Here is a 24,186-nt window from a genome sequence, read left to right on the forward strand (position 1 = left end):
CTCCTCAACCTAGAAATCATAGCCTTTGCTACAGAAGACCCTTTGCAATGCCTGCTGTTGAAGCCTTCCTCCTCCTGCTCATTTCTTATATATCACACCACAAGGAACAATGATAGTGGTAATATGTGCCTGGGGAGCCAGAGCTCAGATGAAACTGATGCTACTGTTATTTCTTTTCAAAACACCCACTTATCTGATTACTCCAAAGCCAGGCTGCTTTATCTCTACCTGCTCATCTCACAACAGAGCACAGGATTCTCACACCACTCTGTGAATCCACCTGCCCCCTATCTGACTGCTTCTCCCTTCTCCCACATCCAGCTTTTCCATTGTCAGTTGCCATTTACATTTTGCAGTAAGATATAACCACCCTTGAGTCTTTCAGCATTCCATCTTGCCAAATCAGGTGCATTAAATATGGCATGATCTGCTTTCCCATCTGGAAATGTTTGACTTCCTCAAAATGCATATGCATCACAATACCTTTGTACAGAGCAAAATCTGGCCTTCAGCTCCAGTGTCAGTCGGATGAAGGATGAAGATGCTAGACAGAAAGCAAGACAGAAATGTCAAAGGGACATAGAATGTGTACAATAAGGGAAAAAAGTAGGCAGGTCCCATAACCATCCCCACACATCTCCACACCAACCTGGTGAACAAGGCAGGTCATCTCAGCGTCCTCTCTCAAAGCAAACTACTCTGAGTTTGGTTTGGAGAGGAGTGTCTGAGATTCATTTGTTTTCTCAGGAGAAGAATGGAAGATTTAACAGCTTCACGTGTTTAGAATAGAGGAATTCTCTACATTAGTTCTCTGATGTGCAACGAGTAAGGAACACACAGAGTAAATAGGATTTCTACATAGTAAAAACCTACCAATTCCAGCATAATCCCTGTCTAGAGGAACAGCCAGTTCTGAATATTCCAGAGGAAAGGGTGAAGCTGACACAAGTTATTTATCTAAAATAAAATCTGTCCCATAATCATTGCTAGACCAAATAACTTTTTCATCCTGCTGAACATGACTGTGTGCTCTATTCTTACTCATATAAACATGTAATATAATCCTCCGCATGAAGTCTTGTTAAGCTCATTGCCTCAGTAATATGCAGTAGCAGTAAGTTCCGTCAGTTAAGAGCACAGAGAACGTGATCCCACACTACCCCCATACCCAGCTTTTTGGAGAACTTATTCTGCATGTTTGGCACCACTGTAAAGAGGGTATTAAGTGCTGAGATGAAAACCTCCATCACTGATGGGTTGACAGCCCTTTCCAGGTAGTTCTGTGGAAAGAAGAAAAGATCAGGTGCATGGTGGTATGCAATAAACACTGAAAACAGCAGCTTTCCTGCCTGCCCAGAAAGTGAGATTTCTAAATCCAAAGAAATGGAGTAACAGTTCTACCAAAATGCCTGGCAGCATGTACACATGAGCACTTCAAAGCAACTAACACTCCCCTCTGCCAACGTTATGAGCTATGCTGCTAACTCTGCAAGACATTACATCAAACAAGAAACTTCTTCCTGATTCCAGCTGGCAAACAGTTAGGCCCTTACTGCCTGTATTGCCCGGGAAGCAACTGTTTTCACAGCTCAGATGGCTAATTGTCCAGCGTGGCATACAACACAGGACATATGCTTACGTGCAGCTGACTTCAGGGACACTTTATGCCTGTGCTTCAGCGTTTTATTGGGTAGTGGCAAACACAGGTATTTAAGCTCTTTACAGAGTCCAGAACCTAAACTGTTTAGAACAGAACAACTCGACTCACTCTTGCAGAAGGTCACTGGACAATTTTCTCACAGTCCATTAATTTTTAACCAAGTTCAATGAGCAAGAAGCAGCAAACTGACTCCAGCTTTGCCAAACGAGACATGCACCTCCCTTCAGGGAGGACAACAGCAACTGCATTGCAGCTGAGCTGCCTCTCAAAAGATTGGTTAAGAAAACACAAACCAAAACATTTCCAAGCTCCCAACAACTGCAAGAGTCCATACACCTGAACCTGTGGCAAAGCACAAGCAAAAGTTACTCAATGTTTGGAACCACCACCAGAGTCCCACTGTTTTGACAGCTCTGCTCCAAGTGTCTTAGTGACAGGTCTGCATGGAGTGCTAAAGCACACATGACTCTCCAGTTACTTTTTAAACTGTGTCCCTGGCCTTACTGAGGCACAGTGCTAGGTACTGCCCTCGCTGGGTAGACTGGGCAGCCTCATCAACACCTTCTGGAAAGAAGCAGGGAAATGAAAGTGCAGGTGCAAAATGCCGCTGCTTTCTGGGACACAGGCAAGAAGGGAAAACAACACTTCAGGCACTCTCCATCTTCTGCAACATCCAGAGCTGCCATGGATTAGATAGCATGGCAGGCAGGTTATGGGGATTGCACAGTCTGAAGAAAGACACTGCCATCTACATGGAAGCTTTATGAATTTCTCCACCCTCTGAGACCATACACCCCCATTTTGCATGAACTGTGTAATGCCACATTTGGCTCTGGAGAGGTGAGCAATGCCACAGTTGTTCTTGGTTTACTCTACATGCTCTCTTCCTCCCAGAACCAATCTGTGCCACCCGTTCTTGATGTTTGAAAGCATCTTTCCAGGTATCCAACAAATAGATCAAATTCAAAAGAAACCCTACCATGACCATGGGGATGCAGAGACTGTCACAAATCCTCAACAGGAACTCAGAGAAGTTGCTTAGCGTGTCCTTACTCTCAGAGTTGGGGGCAGTGAAAGCATTCTCCTGGGCCATGAAGTCACTCTGGAATTCCACTGCTAACCTACAAACACATAGTGGACATCAAAGAGAGGAATTCTCCTCACTTTGTAAAGGAAGTCAGGAGATACTACATCTCCATCAAAACTTTCACCATTAAGGGCCCTACAAATATTTATTGGGTCAGCAATGCAGGAATCTGGCAATCGCAGAGTTACATCTTGAGCAAAGCTATTAGAAGTCAGCAATGTTGCACAACAGTACAATCTGGGAAAGGAAGGCTTAGCTTCTCTGAAGAAAGTATCTGCTGTGGAAAGCCCTAGTGTGGCAAGACTAAAGGTTCTCAGCCAGGCCAGATTGTCTGGAGCACAGTACAGCAAACTTCATGAAAATCAGCCAGTGGACAATTCAGCTGTTCTAAAAGCCATGGCATATCCCAAGAGCCCTCTAACACAACCCCAAGACACTGGGTCAGTGCAGACAGGGCCACCTGCTTCTGACTGAATTATCTCAGTCAAGCCATGGAAGGCAAAATAAGTAACTTGGCCAGACTTCCCTAACAGACTCACACACAAACTCATGCACCACCGTCTGCTGAGCAGCTAAGGCTGACAGACAGCTCTCATCCAGCAGCACAGGAAATGTTGGTGTCTATAAACCCACTGGCAGTTAACAGATGAGCAAATCCAAAACCAGCATCTGAAGCAGATACACATTTGTTAAACGGTTAATTCCCCCCCCCCCCCCGCATACCCCAGGACACAGGAATATGGTTTCACACACACCTTCAAATAGTTCTTACACTGTCAGTAGTAGTGGCTAATTTTTAAGCAGTTCCTCAAAGGCCAAAGACATTAAATAAACAGGGAATAAAAGGTCCCAGAGAAATTTACTGGGAGGCACACACAGGTATCACAATTTTTTCACTATCACTACATATTCCTCCTTCTGTTGTTTCACTGACAAGTTCAATGCATTGAACTCACCTGTGATATTTTAGTGGTGGGGGTGGGCAGAGGCATTTGGTTACCAAGACAGAAGAATGGATGCATATGGACACACACGACTCACCTACACTGACTTGTTCTCACCTGCAAGCATTTCTGAAACTTTGCAGGGTGTTAAGCAAGAACTGGCCCTGTCTCTGAGAAACTCTGCTGAGATTTATGTTTGCTGGGTGACTCTGAGACACTGAGAACAGGAGATCACCCTGTAAGAGGAGAGAAGTCTTTAAAATCTTATGTTCACTGTCAGTAAAAAACAGCTATTTTCTCTGATACCTGCAGTAGGAGGAACAACAGATTTCACACAACTGCTTTTCACTGCTGTGCTTTCCCCAGGAAAAGCAGAGTTAGAGAGCTTTTGTGCCCTTCATAGGGAGGACAGAGTTACAGAGCTACTAGCTCTTTACTGCCTGTATTGCCACGGTTTGGTCTAATCTGAGTTATAAATAGCTCAGCTAATGGAGCTTCAAACACTTCTGGGAAAACCTAGTATTTTTAAGAATTTTTATTTCTTCCAATTACTCTTCAGACAACACTGAACAGCTCCTCTCCTTGTACAGCACTGAAATATTAGTGCTCTAATTTGGCTCAGCTTTGTAAGCAACTATGCATGTACTAGCTCTTGTTCCCACACAGCATCCTACTGAGTTCAGCAAGAAGCCAACTGCAGCATCAGAGTTAATCATTTGCCCAAACTGGGAAGCAGTTGGAACTCAAGATCTGCCTTTAAGCCTTAACCTGTTGTGATGGTCTTCTCTGAATACTACCAGAGGATAGCACAGCTACATATTGGTATCTGGCAATTCAGAACTCCTTCTCCATTTGATGCTGAGATACCTTAGTACAGGTACAATCATTTCTCCTTTTTTTTCCTTTAAGGACAGCCTGGACGTCCTTATTATCTTCCTAAATTTCCTTCCTGTGAAACTCAGTATTCTGAATGGGGCATCAAGAATTGGGTGTGTGCAAACAGCCTAACCAACATCTACCTATGGGCAGAAAGCAGTTCTGTCTTCTCCAAGCAGAGAAGAAAGACATCTGGTACAACAGAACTTGGGCCTAAAGATAGTTCATCAGGCATGTGGAACTCTGGTACTCCAGCAAGATGCTCTTTCCCACAACAGACATGCAATCTAAACCTACGTGGCTATAAGCCTAGAGCAAGGAGGCTCAGCCCTTGTCTTTTCACTAGCCATCTGCAATGGGGGCTTTCCACAGAAATGCTCAAGTCCCAGCAGCACATCAGATTAACTACATAATCCAGGAACAGAAAAGGAATTGCAGTTCAAAGAGTGGCTAACAGCTCCCATACTGAGGGATCACAGTGCATATGTAATGATCCTCTTGGTCTGAAGGCACAGCAAGAGATATTCATTGCCAAAAAAAAAACAGATTGACTGATGCAACCTACAAGGTGGAGTCCTGAAGAAAGGGAATGACTTTGTAGCACTGGACAGGTAAAGACAGCAGCATGCTCAAGAGGTACCCCACTACTCTTCACTGGTTTAGAAAGACAACATTTACCAGCATACATCTTCAGCTACTTCAAAGACAAAAACTGGTACCGTCTTAAGGCAGGAGGATCAAAAAGAAACACTAGAGAACCCAATAGCCATAGGGTAAAGGGGATGAAACACATACAGCATCCACACTCCTACATGCAGTAGGAGGATCATCCCTGTCCTGCTTGATCCTCCCAAAAAGCAACAAGTTTTGACTTACTGCATGCCTCTTGCTACTCTGGGGGGAGTAAAGGTCAGCACATCGCTTCAGCACTGCCTCCAGCAGCTTCTGCAGCTCTTCATATGGGACTGGTGGGGAGCTCAGATGGTCCCTCCTGAACAAGCAGAAAGACAACATGCACATTCCCTGCTGGGAACAATTCCACCTGGGAAGGCCACACCAGCAGAAATAACTGCTCTTTTGATAATAATATGTCAATGCCACTTCTCTCCAGCATAGCATGCTAAGGTCACAATATCTGACCAGTGCCTTCCCTCACATGTGCACCCAAACACACCCTCACTGCATTCACTGTCCACTCCCACTACAGTCAGGAAACACATGACTGTACAGAGACTTATGCTTGCTCTTACCTGTCCGGATGGGGCACAGAGTGATAAAGCTGCAGCAACCACTGTACAGGTCTGCCTGGGACACTAGTTTTTTGCTGCAGTCGCTGCCTACCCCAGCTCCATTGCCCTGGCAGCCTTTTGAGGCAGGTGGAAAGCTAGCGGTGCTGTACCCACGCCTGCCTCAGCCAGAAGTCCCACTGCAGAACACTCACCCACACAGCTACAGGGGAGTTGCAGAGACCTACATGGTATCAACAGATCTATCTGAAGAAAAGCCTGCAAATACTTTCCTGCCTACCTCAGGAAAGCTGCCACAGCTCTCACAGCTTCCAGTGCCACCTCCAGCACTGGGCAGTTCACTGTCTCCATCAAAACATCAATGGCTTCTATACATACACCTCGGTTTATGAATAGTTTGATTTCCACTGGTTGCCTGCAAAGAAGAAACAGAGTAAGCAAAGAGAACATTGTCAGAGTTAAGTAACTGTACTGTCCTCTCCTCAATTTCACAAAATGAAGAGCTGAGCCTTGTGGTTCCAGCCATGCTTTTCAAGTATTCAGAGCCAGCTGCTCCCAAGGAGGATGTCTCAAACTTGAGCAAGTGGAGGATTTGTCAGGAAGAGTGAATTTCAGCAGGCCTGAAGCACTACTATGATGAAAAAACCCTACAGCCTGGATAACTGACTGCACCAGCGAACACTGACATCAAAAGCAGAAGAAAAATGGGCTTTGCTAAACACAGTGGTCTCTCTGCCTAGGACTTTATGCTGAGGCCATCTGCTCTGGCATTTGCAGGTTCATTTGGCCAGTCATATTTCTGAGTAAACAAGCAAACACCACCACCCCAGAACAATGATGAGAACAGCTTCTTTCACAGGCACATAGCACTTCTAATATTGCCAGGACAGGGATTTTCATGAACTTGAAAAGTAATCAGGAAAACAAACACAATCCTACTGTTCTGACAATTCTTGATAGTGAGCATATGGTCATCTGATCATCTTGCGGCCCAGCACCTTTGGGCATTCAGCACAAGAATATGGAGGGATGACAAGCCATTAATCTCATTATTGGACAGAGCTTTGTAAATGGCAGACTGCTCATTTTGACAAGTCAGGTACAGTCAGGAAGGCAGGGGAAGACAGGCAGCTACCTGCAGACAAGAGGCACTAATAGCCTGCCAGAGGGCATCTACAAAGTGAGGCAAGAAAAACAGCACAGCATGAAATGAGCAAAACTTGGGAGGCAAAAAGATTCTCTGTTATTCAGTTTTCACAGCCTTCCAGTATCTGAAGGGGCCTACAAGGATGCTGGAGAGGGACTATTTATTAGGGACTGTAGCAATAGAACAAAGTGTAGTGGGTTTAAACTAAAATAGGGGAAGTTCTGGTTAGATATAAGGAAGTTCTTTACTGTGAGGGTGGTGAGGCACTGGAACGGGTTGCCCAAAGAAGTGGTGAATGCTCCATCCCTGGCAGTGTTTGAGGCCAGGTTGGACAGGACTTTGAGCAACCTGGTTTAGTGTGTGGTGTCCCTGCCCATGGAGGGGGCGGGGGGGGAGAACTGGATGATCTTAAGGTCCTTTCCAACCCAAACCATTCTATGATCCTATGCATGACTAAAGCAAGTCAGGAACAGCACATGTTTCCATGGGAGGGGAAAATAAACTTCAGTAGGAATTACACTGCTAGCCCAGCTACAAGGTAAAAAGTGAGCAGAGGCAGAACCACTCCTTTTAGTCACTCGGTGGGATGAAACCCAGCTTGGCAATCACCTCACATTCTGCTGTGAGAAAAAGCTGTGAGGTGGGCAAGGCAAGGAACTCGAGCACCAGCACCCTCTGGCCCAAGCCATAAATGGTGTACTGAACTTCCAAATTGTTTCACTTACACTGTAATTCTATTAATCCTTTGTAGTTCCTTTCTTTAGTAGCTGACCTTCTGAAGTCAAACACATCAGGAAAAAAAGCCTTCACTGACTCACACAGGGAGGAAGGGATGGAGGAGTCTTGCTGACTCACGAGGCACAAGCCCACTTGCAATATGGTGCACTACGATGTCTTTGGGGCCTGGGCGAAAAGCGTGAAGGACAGCACTCTCGCAGTTTCCTGCAACCTCTCATCTTTGGGTCTCAAACTGTGCTGGCCACGCTGGTTGTGCTGGGAGAGACAAGGGGCAGTTACCCACCATTCCTGATATACTGCGAAGGGGAGCAGCATGTCCTGTTTGGGCAACACCAGAGTGTGGGGCTCGCTTACCCAAGAGAATTCAGCTGCAAGGAAAAGGTTCCCGAATGAGATCCCTTTCCCCACTATGAGATAGCTTTAAATAAAACATTATTTCTAAGGCAAAGCTCAGAGAGATAGAATGGATGTGCTAGAAAATGAGAGTAATTGCACAGAGTGTTCTCTTTGTTTTACAAGCACAAATGCTGTAATTAGTGTTTCCCACATCCTGGTTTCTCTTTTTGACAGATCCCACACTGGCATCATCACACTGTTCTAGCACGGCTGCTTTTCCCTCTCTTTACCCTGCCACTTGCTACAAAATTGACTGTGACATTTCAAAAATTCAGCTCAAGGGCTCTCTTGGGGGAACTAAGTGGCAAAACCAAGACTCTTTCACTAGCATGACAGGACAGGAACAAGATCATAGAAGCAAGAACAGGAAGCATATAAGAAAAACAAGCTAGGGCATGTTATTCCTTAGCAGAAAACATGAGGAAAAAAGTGACAGAAGACATTAATATTTCAGCCTAGAATTTGTTTTTGCTGTTTGAATTTAGCTCAGATGATGATACAAGACTAGAAGCCACGGAACTTGCATGCTTTGTTTTGTCACAGAGATGCACTAAGCGGGAACTGGCCTGCTTGCATACACCTGGACCTTCCTCGCCTTCCTTCCTCCTCTGTCTACAGCTGATAGATCTTTCATCCCAGATTGGTAAGGTAGCAGGAAAAAGAAGGTAGATATCCTCACGGATGCATGCACAAAGAGGACAAGCTGGGAAGTTCAGAAGCTACCATCAGGTCCTTCATCACAAGAATAAGGGAGATGCATTTGTTCAGCAACACAACGGCTCTGGTGGTGTAGATATTTGGCCTCAGATGAAAACCTTAAAAATCAAAAGGATCACAGCCTCCATTTTGGGGCACCACACTCTGCTGGTGCAAGCCTGGCAGGGGTACTCCCTTACCGCTTCAGGATTTCAGTGAAGAGCAGGAGCCCTTGTTTGTGCAACTCCACATTGTTCAGCTGCAGGACGTCTTGAAGACTCTTCATCAGAGATTCAATGCCTGCACGTGTTCAAGAGAAGTCACAGAGAGGGCTTTTAACACCCCAAAGCTCAGCATAGAAGCAAAATTAAGTTTTAATAAGAAGATTTGAACAATTATTCTTCTGAACAACTGACATACAACTGCCCCAAACTGCTGAGTGTTCACTCAGCTCCTTGGTAATAGGCCCCAGTCTCCACTGCTGGAGGTAAGTCCAGAAGAAGGAATTTAGCCTTTCTTCCTGTATCTACTCTTAGTATGTTCACTAAAACACTTAATAGTAACTCAGATAGTGTCAGTCATGATAACTGGCTATTATAACGAGTGCATGCCTTGAACTGTTCTAACTGTAATTAGGACAGTTCAAAGCTATGTTGAAATTCAAGCTATGCTGGACATCACAAACATGCCTGATTGATAGGCACTTGTTCTCAGTCCTTTATCCATCCTGACTTGAAATTGTGATTGTGTGTAAAGCATTGAAATTCAGCTAGAGGCACAACAAATGCCCACAGTATTACTGCAGTCCCCCTGTCGGAAAGGTTGATGACTCACCATAGACTGTGTGACACTTTGAGAAGAAAAGGCGCTCTTCAGTGAGGAGGAGCAGGCAGCAATACACTGACCAAATGAGAATTTCACTGTTGCACAAGAGACACTCAAACAGGAATTCTGCAAACACACAGACACACAGGCAAATAAGGTCACCCTGGTAAGAGGCAGTCTGCCTACAGCCTGGCACAGCTGCTCCCAGAACAGAGCAGGGGAAGGAGGAGGAAACGCATAAGCATAGCAACAGCCACAGGGAAACGGGTGTATTACGAAATGGCAGGAATGGAGAGTGGAGTGGAAGCTGGGGGGATATGCTAGCCTTCAAAGCAAGGTGACTGGAGAGCAAAGTCCTGCAGGCAGGCATCTTCCCAGCATAAACTCAGCAGGCAGGAGCTGAACTGTGGCTCTAGCCTTTGGCACAAATGAAAAGCCACAAAGCAAGCTTTACCACAGATGCAGTGATCTTTTTTTTTCCACAGAACTTTTATACCTCCTAAAGAATTTGTAAGATGAAAGCATTTCTGTCCTTTGGGATTACAAAGAAATAATAAACCGCATTCTAAAGCTAAATCCTAGACCAAATTCTGTATAAATTTACAGTACTTAGTGGGATATGATGGAATCCCAGTCTGTTTTGGCTTGTATCCAAGGTCCTGCAAGAAGGACCTTGACCTGAAGGACTCATCAAATTCTTGTTGTGGGAACTCCATTCTGCATGTTGGCAGTTGCTTCTACAATTTCAGTTGAAAATTTACTTTCCGTTTCTAATCCTAAATCACATTAGCCATTTTTACTGGTATAAAATGGTCACCACACACATTATGCCATCAGAGGATTTCATGGAGGAGGACTGATTTCTAAAACAAACAGCCAAGGAGTGCCTGATATTAGCAGATGAACAGTAAGATCCTACTGCATTTCTTCACCTGGGACATCAGCATGGATAAAAGCAGGAGCATATCTGCTGGGAGAGTGAACCAGCACTGCAGCCATACAGTGAGAACTTGCTGCCTGTAACATCTCATCTCTGGTCAACAAAAGCTGTTGGGAAACACAAATCAAAATGAGAGAGGAAATCAACTCTGCAGATATGAGTAAGAAACAGTTTCCTCTACGTTTTAAAACATAAAACATAAATGAAGATCTCTCCTTTGGTATGTATTTCACAGTGCTAAGGCAAGATCAAACACTGGACCAAATACATTCAAAAAATGTAAAATGAGAACCACAATAGAGAAGATTATGAGCAGGAATAGCTCTGCCCCATGCTTAGTCATGCTGACACCGCAAGTACTGTATCAGACCTCAAGTGTGAGTAAAACTTGTCCCCTGCAGGATGCAGGAATGAAAAATGAGGTGATCTATGGAGGTGTCCCCATTTCCACTGTAGCCTCTATTGCTGGTGTTGGCAACAGCACACTCAAATGCCTCAGATAAAGATTCAATACAGGCCAGCAAAGTCTTTACATTTACTGACAACTCACTACTACTTCAGCAATCACCTTTTTGAGAACAAGTGGCAATGGATTTTCCCCTTCTAAAAGGCCAGGGTTCTCAGACTCCTCCTCTGGCTTTGAATTATTCATAAGAATGGATACAAAATGGTCAGATTTCAGCAGTTCCTTTAGCAAACCTGCAGAAGGAAGAGAAAGAGTGAGCACCATACAGGGCATAGCAAGCATTATATAAACACAGAAATATTTACAGCCTAAGACTTGTTGCCAACTTCATCCCCTTTCCTGCACAAAGGTGCTCACTTCCAGTTTAGTGAGCTACTTCTCACTGTGTCCTCAGATACTGCCAGGAGCCCCATGTCTTGCAAGCCCTTGTTGCTAACGCTTTTTTCTGGGTCTCATGTGCTCCCTGTTCCGCTGATGTGTTCCCCTTCTCAGAGACATGCATGTGCACTGGTACACCATCTTAGGAGCATTCTACTTGCATCATCTTCTGTGCTCCAGGACCCATCCCTTAAAGTGTTTCTTGGAAGAGCTCTTGACCTGCAAGCTCTTCTCCAAGCTACAGTCAGTGACCCAACAATAACTAGATATTTTCCCTGAAATACTTCCTAGAGAACTGTCATTTATCTTCCCCTTCTACTTCCACAGTCTCTTACTGAAACAGCTGTGTTTACCTAAAGGATACCAACACACACACAAAAGCCCTCAGTATAAAAAGTGTGGAGCACTGCTATAGGTACTGATGCAAATCATCAGTACATGTCAGTACAAATTCACAAGGGGTGTTGTCTGAGCTATAGAATTTCACTTTCAAAGGAAATCATCATCCATTTATAGTAGCTGAGTAGATGAGCTGAGGAGCAATCCAGTTCCTGCTTACCTCCTACAAGAAAACTGAATTCCCTGGATGGTTTACAAACAAGCAATTTCAGAAAGGCTGAAACTGTGCTCCCCAGCAACAGTTGACAGGTGCAGTTGGAAGCATAAATGCAAGAAAGCACTACTTCCACATCAGCTTTCTAACCTAAACAACATGATGCCTCACATCTGAAGACTGTATTTGTTAGACTCCATTCCACTGCTCTACAAAGCCCACTTGCCTGTGTACAGTGTTTGCATTCAGAAACTTTGAGGGATGGGCTGTTCCTAGGATGAAACATCAAACTGAGACAGGCCAGGCCACAGTGTATGCTCTGAAGAGACTCTGAAAACTAGTCAGTGCTAGGTAAACATGAGGCTCAAGGGACAACAGGGGAGTTCAGCAGCAGGTCTGGTCTGTTTGATTGCTGTGGAGTAGCAGAAATGATTGACTGCTTCAGACAAGCAGCAGAAAAAGCTCCTCTTGGGAACAATCCACATCACAGCATCTAAATCAGCCAAAGATTTCTTCCTCATCCTAAGCCTTCCCTTGCACCTTGCAGTTTCTCTCAGCAATACCTTACCCAAACAATTGATCTGCAGCTCCTTTGTCTGTGCACGCCCCAAGGTATTCAAGAAGATACCACGCAGCCTTTCTTCAAAGTGTGCTGAGAGCCGTTCTGTGCCAACAGGGGAGGAGTACAGCTTGCCATACAAGTAGCAGACAGCAGCCTTTACCCCCTCATTTGGGTATGCCAAGCCCATCAGCAGATGATCCACTAAATTACCTAGTGTTAGGAACAGAGAGGGCACGCACTCACAGCAATGAACTGATTTCTTGAAAGCACCCACCTATTTCTCTTGAAAACTTGCAAAAGCCCACTGGACAGACTGTGTGCAGATAAATGATGCCACAACTAAGCGATATGCTTACCACAATCTGTCCCTCTGAAGAGAGGTATAGTAATAAACGGTTAGAGGAGCTTGCTGTTCACAATAAGAGTATCCATCATTCCAGTTACTCCCACAAACAGCTAAGTTTTTCGCACCAGACCCCCAGGGGCTGTATGAAAGAAAGAAAAGCTATATATATGTTGCCTGTGAGGCAGACCCACAAACCCCGGTTCACAGAGGTTGTTTTTGCCAGGCTGGCTGAAAGCACAATGACAAACCTGCTGTGAAGGTATTGACCTGCAACCCAGAAGACCTGAACAGCACTCTGACTTCTGGTCAGGCTTCTTGCGTGACCTTCATGAATTCACACAGGGTTCATGCATGCATATAGGTATTAGGGCTGTATTACTCTGCCGTGGTGCATGACACATTACTCACTGTGCTCTACCACCAGCATATCAGCAAAGCCTGGGATGGCATCTGCCAGCTTGCCCAAGAGAGTGAACGTGGGCAGGCTGCCTCTCATGGTAGTTGCTTTGCATAGCTGTAGAAGAGACAGAGAAAAAAGATATTTCACTTGTGAGGACAGAGTCCAAAGACAGAAATGCACTCAAAACAGCAAGCTTTTGGTGATGAATAATCCTCCAGAACAGGATCTTTTCCTAAGCTGGGTCCTCTTCACCACTTAGTGTAAGCCACAGGAAAACCCTGAACACAGCACTAAGTCTCTAAAATATCTTTTAGTTAATACAAGAAATCTCTTGCTTGTTATTTCTTTTCCTCCTCTCCCCTCCAGCTCTTACATGAGCAGATGAACCACTTTTGCTGCTTCCCAATTTTTTGTACCCCTTGAGACCATCACAAATTTAGGAATGAAGAGAACCCACAGCACAGGTTGGTAAAGGTCCTCATATCACTGAAACACCAAGATAGGAAAAGAAGTATCTGAGGAAGCCACATGGCTTTACAAGAGCATCATGAAGTCACGTGGCTGCAAAGCATCATAGGAACAACAGGACAACTCCAGTGAACACACCAAAGTGGTCAAAATCACAACAGGGGAGCTGGCACTAGGACATTCCACTGCAGAGAAGGTTGCATCCCAGTGCAGCAGCTGCAGCCTTGCAAAGCCACTCATTCCCATCTCCTCAACCTCTGAAGGACTGAAAAGGAAGGGCAGGGAATTCATCTTCACTGACCTCTTTCTGGCTTTCATCCAAAATGCAGTGAAAGTACTGTTCTGACTTCAGCTCCACTACCAGCCGCACCAGAACTAGGCAGAAGAACACGATCAGTAATTCACACACAAGAGCACTCACAATCCATCTTCCACAGGGCTTTAGCAGATCAGTGAACAAAGAACTTAGACACTAAATGAGCACAGAGCTGCTGGGAGAACAGGGTACTGCCATCCCTATTGCTTCTAATAGCCCAGCCCAAGCTCTCTGCAGCAACATTCCAGCAGTCCTGTTCAAGCTGTACTACAAACCATCCATGGAAATGAACTGCAAGTGACAAAGTGAGCATCAAGATACCAAGTAAATGGAAGGAACCAGGAAGGGAAGAAAACAAAGCCCCAGCATAAAAGTATAAAAAAAAAAACAAAAACAACCCCAAACTGATAATTGAATAGACTTCCTACAGTGTGAAAATTAAAAACATCTCTTTCCAAAAAAGATATCAGAACTGAAAGTGCTGAGTATCCTTAGATGCAGACTGAGAGCTCCTCCTCCTGTTGCTACTGCCCCTGAGGCAACAGTGCAGTCTATCAGCCATTCCTCCCCAGAATTTCTTTTGTCAGAAAGCAAAGCTCCAGTCATCTTTGTGGTACTGCTCACCTCCTCAGCCTCAAGAAAAGGCTGTTATTCTTGGTTCACTGCAACTTCAAGAACTCTGCCTGCTCTGTCCTAGTAAGAGGAATCAACAAGAAACTCTGTTTACCAGGCACTGATTACACGTTACCCAGGGTTTCCCTAACTATATCAGGAGGGAATTCCCTGATGCTGGCAGGCTGCCTCTGCCTCCACACATATACAAGGGGACCAGTTCAGGAAGCAAAGTTCCTCTTCTGGTGTTTTTAGAACCTGGGCATTTGAAGGTTCAGCAGATAAAGTTTTGACAATAGGCCTCTTACTGAGACACCATGCAGAACGTTGTTCCATAGGATTTGGTAAGGCTCTCCTGGATGTATCTTGTCGTCATGGCATAATATATTTGCAAAACACACTCTTGTTTTGTATTCTAGGAAAGTATCATAAAAAGAAATACTAGAGGCTGCTGGATTCACCATCCCTTGATGTATCCAGGGCAATGCTGGAGGTTTACCTAGAAGACCTACTTTAACTAAAGAGCATCCCAACAGAGGCATGTCTTGACAAGTGATTTATATATGGTTTATCGGCCCTTTCTTGCCCTGAATTCTCAGAATCTCTGAGAACTTTCAAGAGTCAGCTAACACTAAGTTAAAACGCCTCTCTTTGAGAGCACCCACCTCTCAAGAGATCGGTAACATGACAGAAAGGCTTCTTACCACCTATTCTGCACCATTTCAAGTAAGTGCCTGAAACCCCTCTGGAAGGAAGGAGCCCCTGTCCAGCCAGGAAAGATGAAAGGAGGAAATCCCTGCATTGCTAATATGACTAGATTCAGCAGAGATGCCCGAGTTTAAACTGGACTGCAGAGATTCCTCTGTCAGCCCTGCAGATATTTCCTTCAGATTTCAAATGAAGGACTGCTCACAAACAGGAGATCTGCAGCCTGTACAGCTAAACCCCAAGAGAAAGCAGTAGATCCCAAAGCTCACTGAAGCCTACGGGAAGACTTACATTTGACTTCAGACTTCAGTTAGGTTCAAAGATGAAGCATTGCTTGCCACTGTTACCCATGTGACACTAAATTCATGGCACACACACTACCTATGAGAGAAATGCTAAGTATTTAAACATGCACACGCTCCCCTGGAACATTCTGCTCATCACTGCTGAGTTAATAGAAAATAGATGATCGTCCTAGTTCAAGCTGTGTAGAAGCTGAGCATCTCAATGTAATTATCAGACAAGACAGAGCTTTCCTTCACAAACTGCCAGTAACTGAGATGTGGCATCTGTCTCTCACCTTCTATGAACAGGTCCAGGGCACTGCTGTCTTCCACAGTATGCAACATCCCTAGAAGATAAGCCACAATCAGTCAGGGAACTCACTCCTGCTTGTGATCATTGGTGCCATAATGCCTTCATGTAAAAAGACTGCTGTGGACTGTTTTCAGGATCAGAAAGAAAGTTTTGTTTTCCTCACTTCACATGACACCAGCCTGACTTTGTCAGAGGAGGGGGGATATTCTCAGGGACGCAGGGGCATGAAGGTACACGGTTCCCTTGCTAATTTTTTATGTACTTTAGAGTTGAAGTCAATGGCTCCACCTATCTAAGTAAATATGTAACTGCTACTACCATCCCCACGACTCACTGCACGTATCCAGTATCATACATCTGAAACAACACTCCCGAATGACAGGAGTTTGAGCCCAGCTGTGAGTTTTCCTTTCAATCTTCCATTCATATGTCCTACCATGAACAGTCTTCTCCCTCCACAGCACTGAAAATCCTGAGACCAAATTTGAACATCAGGTTTAAAGCATATGGAAACTGTTCCAATGATAAATTGAACACGAAGGCATCACTTCACAATTCATTTGTACTGAAAGAGCGTAAAATTGGATATATTAAAATAAGCCACTGTCTCACTCTACTACACCACAACTGGTGAGAAACTCTGCCTCCCAACTCCTTGCAACTTCAGGTACTTACAGCATCAGGCATCTGGTTCAGACCCCCACTTTTGCCACACCAAACCCCTTGTTTCAACATATCCAATCAAATTGCCTCCCCCTGGAGACCTCATGACCTCTCAGAAATTTGACCAACTAAAGCAATGTTATGACACTACAGATGAAATTACTTATTCCCTGTCTCATCTGCCCTGTCCTCAGTAACTTCCTTTCACTTTGGAAAGGATTTGCATGCAGCATTAGTGAACATTGCAATATCAGCTGCATGAAATCCAGGCTTACCTGAAATTCACCATCTTCTCATACATAACACTCCGCACTACACCTGTTCTCTCAACCCTCTTTTTCTGCTTGTGCTTATTCCAATATTCTCTCTCCAGAAACAAATGTATTTTCCTGAATTTACTATTAACAATACCTCCACAGCATTGGTTAAACCTTACAGGGTCCCTCTTATGCTCTTGCACCAAACGAACTTTGGTTCAATTCAGCTCTGTCTAAAACACACATCGTTGTTTGCAGCTCCAAGCTTACAGTGGGGATTCCAACTGCTCTAGGAGTTACACCAAGTATAGTAAAATCCCAAAGCTGTCCCCAAACCATCCAATTGTAAAGCTTCTCAAAGAGAGAGACAATTAATACTTAAAAGCAAACAAGAGTATTGAAATGCAAGCACAGCTTCTGGGGTATTTCGTGTTAGGGTCATACAGCATAGGACTGAATTGGCCATAAACCCTCTACATCTGTGCAGGATTATGTGCACAGACAGCACTCAATCAAAAATTGTGCAACAGGTAGAACTAAACCTGCACAAAGTTCTAACAAAGCTGCTTCCAAAACATGCACAGCTCATTTTGTGGTGGGAAATCAACCAGGAAAACACTGTTTGAGTTATTCAGTGCATCAAGGCAGGGCAAGGGGCTTATAAGTCACTTCCTCCACTGAACAAGAATTAGTTGTGATGCAGAAATGAGATCGTGGAATTAAAGGAATCCAGTATATTTGCTCTTAGAAGGCACTCACATTCATACCCTCCACCTTTCTCTTCCTCCTTACTGCTCCTTCACTTAGACCATTATTTCTTTTCCATCAAAATTTTGGACAACGTTTCAAAGACCGCTCCCACAGCACTGCTATGCAAACAGAAACCAGCAGGAGACGCTCAAGCTCACTGAGACCGTAACTGGAAAGGCATTTTCTGGTATCCCGCTGAACGCTGCTCTGCTGTGGGGGCTGACCAGCAGAAGGAAGCAGCTATTGCAGTCCTACTGCTACCAGGATTCCTACAGACACGAAGTGATGGTGTGAACAAAAACATTACCATGTAGATTTATATTTTGCATTTAATTTGATATTAAATCCTGCAACACCTTTTTAAGCTCACACTTTCATTTCTGTGTGGATCTTCATGTAATCCACAGCTCAGTAGGAGGAGAGCACTGAGGCGTGAGACCAGAATGGAGGGCATTTAGGGAAGAGCCATGTACCAGGCACTCCCTCTGTTCTTCAGAAAGACTTTACAGATAACGTCAAGATGCTTCGAAAAACTGCAAGAGCTTTATGAACATGCCAACCCTGCTCCTTGGGGAAGAAGGACATTAATTAACCTATTCTAAACCAAATGATGGGTAGATTCCCACATTCAGCTCGTAACACACCTAACACAGAATGGTAGAAGTACAGAACTGGGTACCTCAATATTCTTTTGGTTTGGGTTCTTTTTACTTCTAAATGTGGAGAAGCTTCTCATGTATGTACCTACTCACAAAAACAGACTTTAGCCGCCTCCCTGCTGCTGCATGAGGCCACAGCAGAGCTCTTACCAAAGAGCGCTCCTATCAAATGAAGGCAGACCCTCTCGTCGGGAGCCAGCAGCTGGATGACCGCCAGCGCCTGCCACGCCAGGGCATCTTGGAGACGGGAGAGGACGTGCCTCTTGCGCACCAGCTACGGAGCAAGAGACAACCACCCGTCAGCGCCTGGGCCCGGGCCACCCGCTGCTCCCACACCACGCCCCGAGGGAGGCAAGGAGACTGCCACAGGGCCCGGGAGCCGCGGTGACACCGCTGGCCTAGCGCCATGGCAACACTTGTCCAACCCTCAGACTCGGCTCAGGAGAGGGGGCAGCCGAGTGGCGGCTGCTGAAGGGAAAGGGGGTGCCCCATGCCAGCAACGCCCGGCGGCGGGGCGGCCGCTGCCCACCGAGGCGCTGCCGTCGCCCAGGGTCTCCACGGCGCAGGCGAGGCAGAGCGGCGGGCGGAGGGGCAGCGACCAGCGAGGGCCGTGACCGCCGCCGGGCCGCGCGCACCCCGCCGCCATCGCCTCAGCGCGCCGCCGCTGCCGGCGGGGCCCGGTTAGCGGCCCTGGAGGGCTGAGCGTGGCTCGGCGGGGCTCCGCAGCGCCGCCGGCGGTACCGGGTGTTACAGCCGCGCTCACGGCTGCGGGGAGCAACCGGCGTACAGCGGATCACATCCCGCTCGCCTCGCCCCGCCCCCCCGGCTTCCGGCGGCGCCGCTCCGCTTCCGCTCCTCGCGCTCAGGCCGAGAGGAGCGATCGTGCCGTGCCGCGCCGTGCTGCACCGCCCAGGCCGCGGCCATGGTGAGTGGGGCCCGGCGCCGGCCTCCGCCTTGTTATCCTGCTCCGGGGGAGCCGCGCCGGGGTGCCGGGGCGCGGGGAGAAGGACGGCGCGTCCTCGGCTGCGGGGCCGCGAGCACGTGGAGGCCGCGGCTGGGTGCGGGTCTCCCCGCAAGGAGGAAGCCGGAGGGTTGAGGGGGGCTGGCGGTGCTGGGGCACCCGGCGGGCGGGAGCATGGGCTCGGCGGGCGGGCAGGGCGGCAGCCGCGTGGGGGGCAGGGGGTGCTGGGAGCTGAGAGGTTGCCGTTCCGGCAGTGCCGGGCGTTAATGCCGCCTGTGGCCTCGTTGTCTTTCCGCTGCGCCATGGATGTTAACAGACGTGTAATTGGCAGAAATCAACCCGGTATGTGCTCTCTCGGGATTTCCTTAACATTCCTGCCCGAGCTTGTTAATTTGTGCACTGAAATGCTTCATTTTATATAGTATCTGTAGTAGTAAATGCCTGGTGACTGCCCTGCAGTTATGTTCACTGCTGCTAGTTTATGAGGTGTAAGCTGGCTGTGTGGATAAAGACACTGTTAACTTGGAATCCCAGAGAAATTCCTCTTTAGAAATAAAATGCAGTGGGATTTTTAACGTATGCACACAACAGATGAGAATAGCGATGTGACTCCAGGAGTCAATGTATGTGGTGGACACAATGCCTATGTAGTGTTGTTCCAAGCAAGGCCCCTTTTGCTCCTAATGTAACTCTACTTTTTCCTTTCTATAGAGTGAAGCAGAAGTGAACCCCAAAGCTTACCCGCTGGCCGATGCACAGCTCACCAAAACACTCCTGGATCTTGTGCAGCAATCCTGCAACTACAAGCAGTTACGCAAGGGAGCCAATGAAGGTGAGACCCATGTGTTGCAAAGTGTGCTGGAAATCATCTCGAGGATTTTGCAAGAAGTTGTGGCTAGAGAGCGTCTTTTCTCTCTAGCTGTGGACCCCTAACTTTTATATAGGTCTGGCTCTTCCAAGTGTCTGTCTCCTTCCTTGTCCTTCTGTCACACTTAAGCAATATTCTGGGACAGAACTAAGCTGAAATCTCTTCAGCACTTATATGCAGTTCTGGTAGATGCCCAGGCTGTGTTCCTGGTGTGTGTCCTGTGGTCATGGGTACTTCAGTGTGTGGCACTGGGATTACTAGATGCTTGGCCAGTTCAGAATCATAAGAAAGATCTGGGTTTGAGGGTACCTCTGGTGCAGCCTGCACAGAAAGTGGCTCCCTTCACAGTTGGATCAGGCTGCTCGGGGTTTTGTCTAGACTTTTAAAACAGCAATCCCTATGGATAGAAACAATCTCTTGGGACCCATTTTCCATGGCTTAAACCCCCATGGAGGTGTGTCTGAATATAAAATTTCAGCATGTTGCCAGAATCATCTTCAGGCAGCTGTCTGCAACTTGTCCTTTTTACTGTGCACTTGTGAGGACAGTCAGGCTTTGTCTTCTCTGCAGTCCCCTTGAAGTAGTTGAAGACAGCAGCTATGTCCCCCTTGCTCCCACCTCAGCCCCCTCTTCTCCAGGCCAAACAACCCACCTTGGCCCTACAGCTGCCACTTTCCTCTGGCCTGGCCTTATGGTAGCATTAGATCTCCTTGCTCTTTCCAATTCCTGCATCTTCTGAAGTTATTTTTCACTACATGTGCTTTCCAGAGGACCTACACTTACTCTTCAGTCTCTTTTACAGCCACCAAAACATTGAACCGAGGGATCGCAGAGTTCATTGTGATGGCAGCAGATGCGGAGCCCTTGGAGATCATTCTGCACCTTCCTCTTCTCTGCGAGGACAAGAACGTACCTTACGTGTTTGTGCGCTCCAAGCAAGCCCTTGGCCGGGCATGCGGTGTTTCCCGGCCTGTCATTGCCTGCTCCATCACCATCAAGGAAGGATCACAGCTAAAGCCTCAGATCCAATCTGTCCAGCAAGCTATAGAAAGACTGTTGGTGTAAATGCCCATGAGTTTAACTGTGTGGAATAGGAAAGTTGGAGTTGAGGGAATTGATGTCTACCTTCGGTTGAGATCATAGTTTTGATATCAGTGTTTCATTTCAAAATGCCATATTTTTTGTTTAATAAGGCTTAATTCTTAGTGTTTCTTCCTCTGCTCCCCAGCCCTTTCCATTATTCCAACATACTCATTGTATTACTTCTTGAAAAGCAATTGTACAACTGTATTTTCAGTTTGATGTTTAAAACGGGGAAAAAAATCCTTTCTTTATCTCCACATCTGCCTGCTCAGGGCTTTTTTTAACCCACCCATTAGCTTCCTCTGGGTTGCAGTACTTCTGCTAAGCTTCAGCCTCTAGCAAGGCATGAGTACCTGACTCTGACGGGTTTAGCCTGAAGACAAGGTGTGTTGGTTTAGTTCCCTGTGGAGCTGTTGCTTTATGCCATGGAGCAGTGTACACCAGGTGTTAAGGGGAGCAGTGGCTACTGTGTAGCAGTGGACAGAGCCAAGATCAGTACACCTAGCACAACCCTTCTTGAAGCCAGGCAAGAGACTGCTGTAAGAGGTGTATGGGGAGCAGAAATCATATGGCAGTGCACAGGAGGAAATCCCTTTATTTCACTTATTTTTAAATATTGACTTTTTAAGAAAAATAAAATTGCTGACAAAGCTGAACATTACTGTTATTCCCTTGGGGAAGCATTTGCAACTGATGTGTTCCTACTTGTAAAGCTCAACTGCTCAGAGATTGCCTAAGGGCTATTGCAGTGCAGTATCTCATGCTCCTTCAGTTTGATGGGGTTTTCTCTTGGACAGTATCAACAAGTTTGGGCTTCCTGGGGAATTCAAGTACAAAACATGGCAGAGAGGAGCCTGCTGTGGCTGACAAGTACCCTACGTGTGGCCATAAAAGATACTGTGCTTTTAGGGCAGCTATTGTACTGTAGTCACCCAACTGAAGATGAACCCTGTAAGTCATGAGTCTGAGACAACAGAGAGCAAGTAATTTCTCAGCTAACCTGTGTTTTAGGAAGAGAATGCCAGATAATCCCATGCTCTGGAAAAGTGCGAAGCACCGCCTGCCTTCTGGATTAACGGTGGTTTTGTGGAGCTACCTTTAGTTAAATGCATATTATGCAACAAAATCCACTTACTGCTCTAAGGAGAAAAGTTGAACCTCTGTGTTGAAACAGATCCTATCAAACCTGCCTTCTACTGCAGGGTCCTAAAGCTTGTGTGGAAAGACCAATAGGTACAATAGCAGAAGGGAAAATAAGTTCTCCTGTAACATTTCCGTAGAGGCAGTAACTTCATAACTTTATTAAATACATCCCAAGCTGATGAAATCAGCTCATGAAAGACTGAAAACAAATCATGCCTATGTATCTTTGTAAATGGCGGGTAACAGTAATATCCTTGCTAGGTGAACTTAATGCAAAGATTTTGGAGCCTTTTCATGTGTATGAGGTTTAGAAAGGCTGCTGTTCCTTCTGCTGATGCTGACTGTTGAACTAGTGCTTAAAACCACAACTTTGCAAAGGATTTATCCTACTGTACCCTGCCAAGATAGCTGATGTAAGACAAAGCACATGAGCAGCAGAAATAAAGGATTCTTGAGCAAGCAAGATGGTCCAGTTTTCTGCTCTGCAGCCTTCCCTTTTAAAATTCTGCTTTATGCTGTTAACACACACACAAAAAGCCAGGAGGAAGATCTAATAATGTAGAACAAACATGCCACAATCATCCAAAACCTGGAACATGCTGTGCCTGGGGGTTAGCAAGCCAAGAGTTAACATGGGCAGTTGGGGAATGAAAATTCACAGAATTAAGGCCAGGACACTCGCTGTTTTATTGCCTTCAAGTCTTGCTACGACAAGTGTTTCTAGTAACTTCCTTTGCCCTTCAGCAAAGGAATCGATTGCTTAGACAGATTTTTATTAAAAATAACTACTATAATGCAGGATGATTGGAAGTAGAATGCACTATGCATAGCTCCAGTGCTGCAGAGCTCAATGGGGGCCACCTGCTCTTTGGAGAGGAGCTGTGGCAGTGGAAGTGAGCAGCATGCTGGCACAGCTAGGGTGATCACAGTGCAAGGGCTGTGAGTGGTTCAGAGCTGGCTCCGATACATGTGCCACACACTACAGCACTGGCACAACCTTAATACATGGCTTAATTCTCTAATACGCTGCCTAATAGTTTCTGTGCCAAACAGGAATCCCAGAACACTGACCCTACACAGACCAAAACGACACCTCATGTATCCCATGTCTGCATCCTGTAGAAATTTACAGTTCAGCTAAACAATTAGTAGTGTTTTCTAGAGCAAGATCAGTGACTTGGTTTTAGTCATCTTGCACCACAAGACATGTGGAGCATGCCATGGGTGGAAGTTCAAAAACCAAAACATAGCCCCATGTGCAGCTTCCATAAGTATGATTACAAAAACAAAAATCAACTGGAGATAACAAGAGCTACTCTCTACAGCTTGCCATTTTTCTGTTTTTAAAGCACAGATCTGAGTACAGAGGCCTGCGCAATCATATGACTCGCTGCAGAGGTAAAAAGCTCTGTGCCATCTAAGTAACTTAACTGGGGTAAGTGCTTGCAGCCTTCCAGGGAATATGATTTCCCCCCTTTTTAAAACCAGCTTTTGCTATTGCAAATTTAAAAATGGAAAACCTGGCTGTGCAGCTTCATGAAGTGCTGGCTTGTTGCCCAAACAATGGGCAACCGCTTCCCATAATGATTTTCTACTTTATGATCTGCTGGTAATTTTTGTAATGCCAATGGTGGAAGACAACCCGATCTGATTACAAGTACTGATACTGACTGGTTGTTTTGGAGAGTAGGAGAGTAACACACCCCATCTAAACCGTCTGTTAGCACACATACTTGACTGGCTGCTTGAACTCATGGGGGGCCATTAACACAAATCATTCTTTCTTCTTACTCACACTGAACTCTGAAAACGCCAAGTTTTGCTGTTGTTATGATGCAAA

At 45.9% G+C, this 24,186-nt stretch overlaps 2 protein-coding genes across 2 annotated transcripts in view; one reads left to right on the forward strand and one right to left on the reverse strand.

Moving 5' to 3' along the window:
• The window catches only part of MEI1 (meiotic double-stranded break formation protein 1), a 37,255-nt gene extending 18,297 nt beyond the window's left edge, over positions 1-18,958 (reverse strand). The window contains exons 1-16 of the mRNA XM_057431015.1: positions 18,821-18,958; positions 18,442-18,565; positions 15,946-15,996; positions 14,031-14,104; positions 13,270-13,375; positions 12,522-12,725; positions 11,125-11,255; positions 10,549-10,663; positions 9,626-9,742; positions 8,992-9,091; positions 6,095-6,229; positions 5,444-5,558; positions 3,809-3,927; positions 2,640-2,781; positions 1,169-1,280; positions 484-544 (exon numbers count right to left, since the gene is read on the reverse strand). Coding sequence (XP_057286998.1) covers positions 484-544; positions 1,169-1,280; positions 2,640-2,781; positions 3,809-3,927; positions 5,444-5,558; positions 6,095-6,229; positions 8,992-9,091; positions 9,626-9,742; positions 10,549-10,663; positions 11,125-11,255; positions 12,522-12,725; positions 13,270-13,375; positions 14,031-14,104; positions 15,946-15,996; positions 18,442-18,565; positions 18,821-18,937 — 1,823 coding nt within the window. The 5' untranslated portion in view covers positions 18,938-18,958. The remainder of the gene's footprint in view (positions 1-483; positions 545-1,168; positions 1,281-2,639; positions 2,782-3,808; positions 3,928-5,443; positions 5,559-6,094; positions 6,230-8,991; positions 9,092-9,625; positions 9,743-10,548; positions 10,664-11,124; positions 11,256-12,521; positions 12,726-13,269; positions 13,376-14,030; positions 14,105-15,945; positions 15,997-18,441; positions 18,566-18,820) is intronic.
• Positions 18,959-19,110: 152 nt separating this feature from the next.
• SNU13 (small nuclear ribonucleoprotein 13) lies at positions 19,111-22,809 on the forward strand. Its single transcript, XM_057431025.1, has 3 exons — positions 19,111-19,216; positions 19,964-20,084; positions 20,923-22,809. Exons 1-3 carry the CDS (start codon positions 19,214-19,216, stop codon positions 21,183-21,185), a joined length of 387 nt encoding a protein of 128 aa, XP_057287008.1. The 5' UTR covers positions 19,111-19,213; the 3' UTR covers positions 21,186-22,809.
• The last annotated feature ends 1,377 nt before the right edge of the window (positions 22,810-24,186 follow it).

Source organism: Pezoporus wallicus, unplaced genomic scaffold (genome assembly GCF_028554395.1).
Source record: "Pezoporus wallicus isolate ANWC-B61680 ecotype Strahan unplaced genomic scaffold, APGP_CSIRO_Pwel_v1 scaffold_3294, whole genome shotgun sequence".
Taxonomy (NCBI): Eukaryota; Metazoa; Chordata; class Aves; order Psittaciformes; family Psittacidae; genus Pezoporus; species Pezoporus wallicus.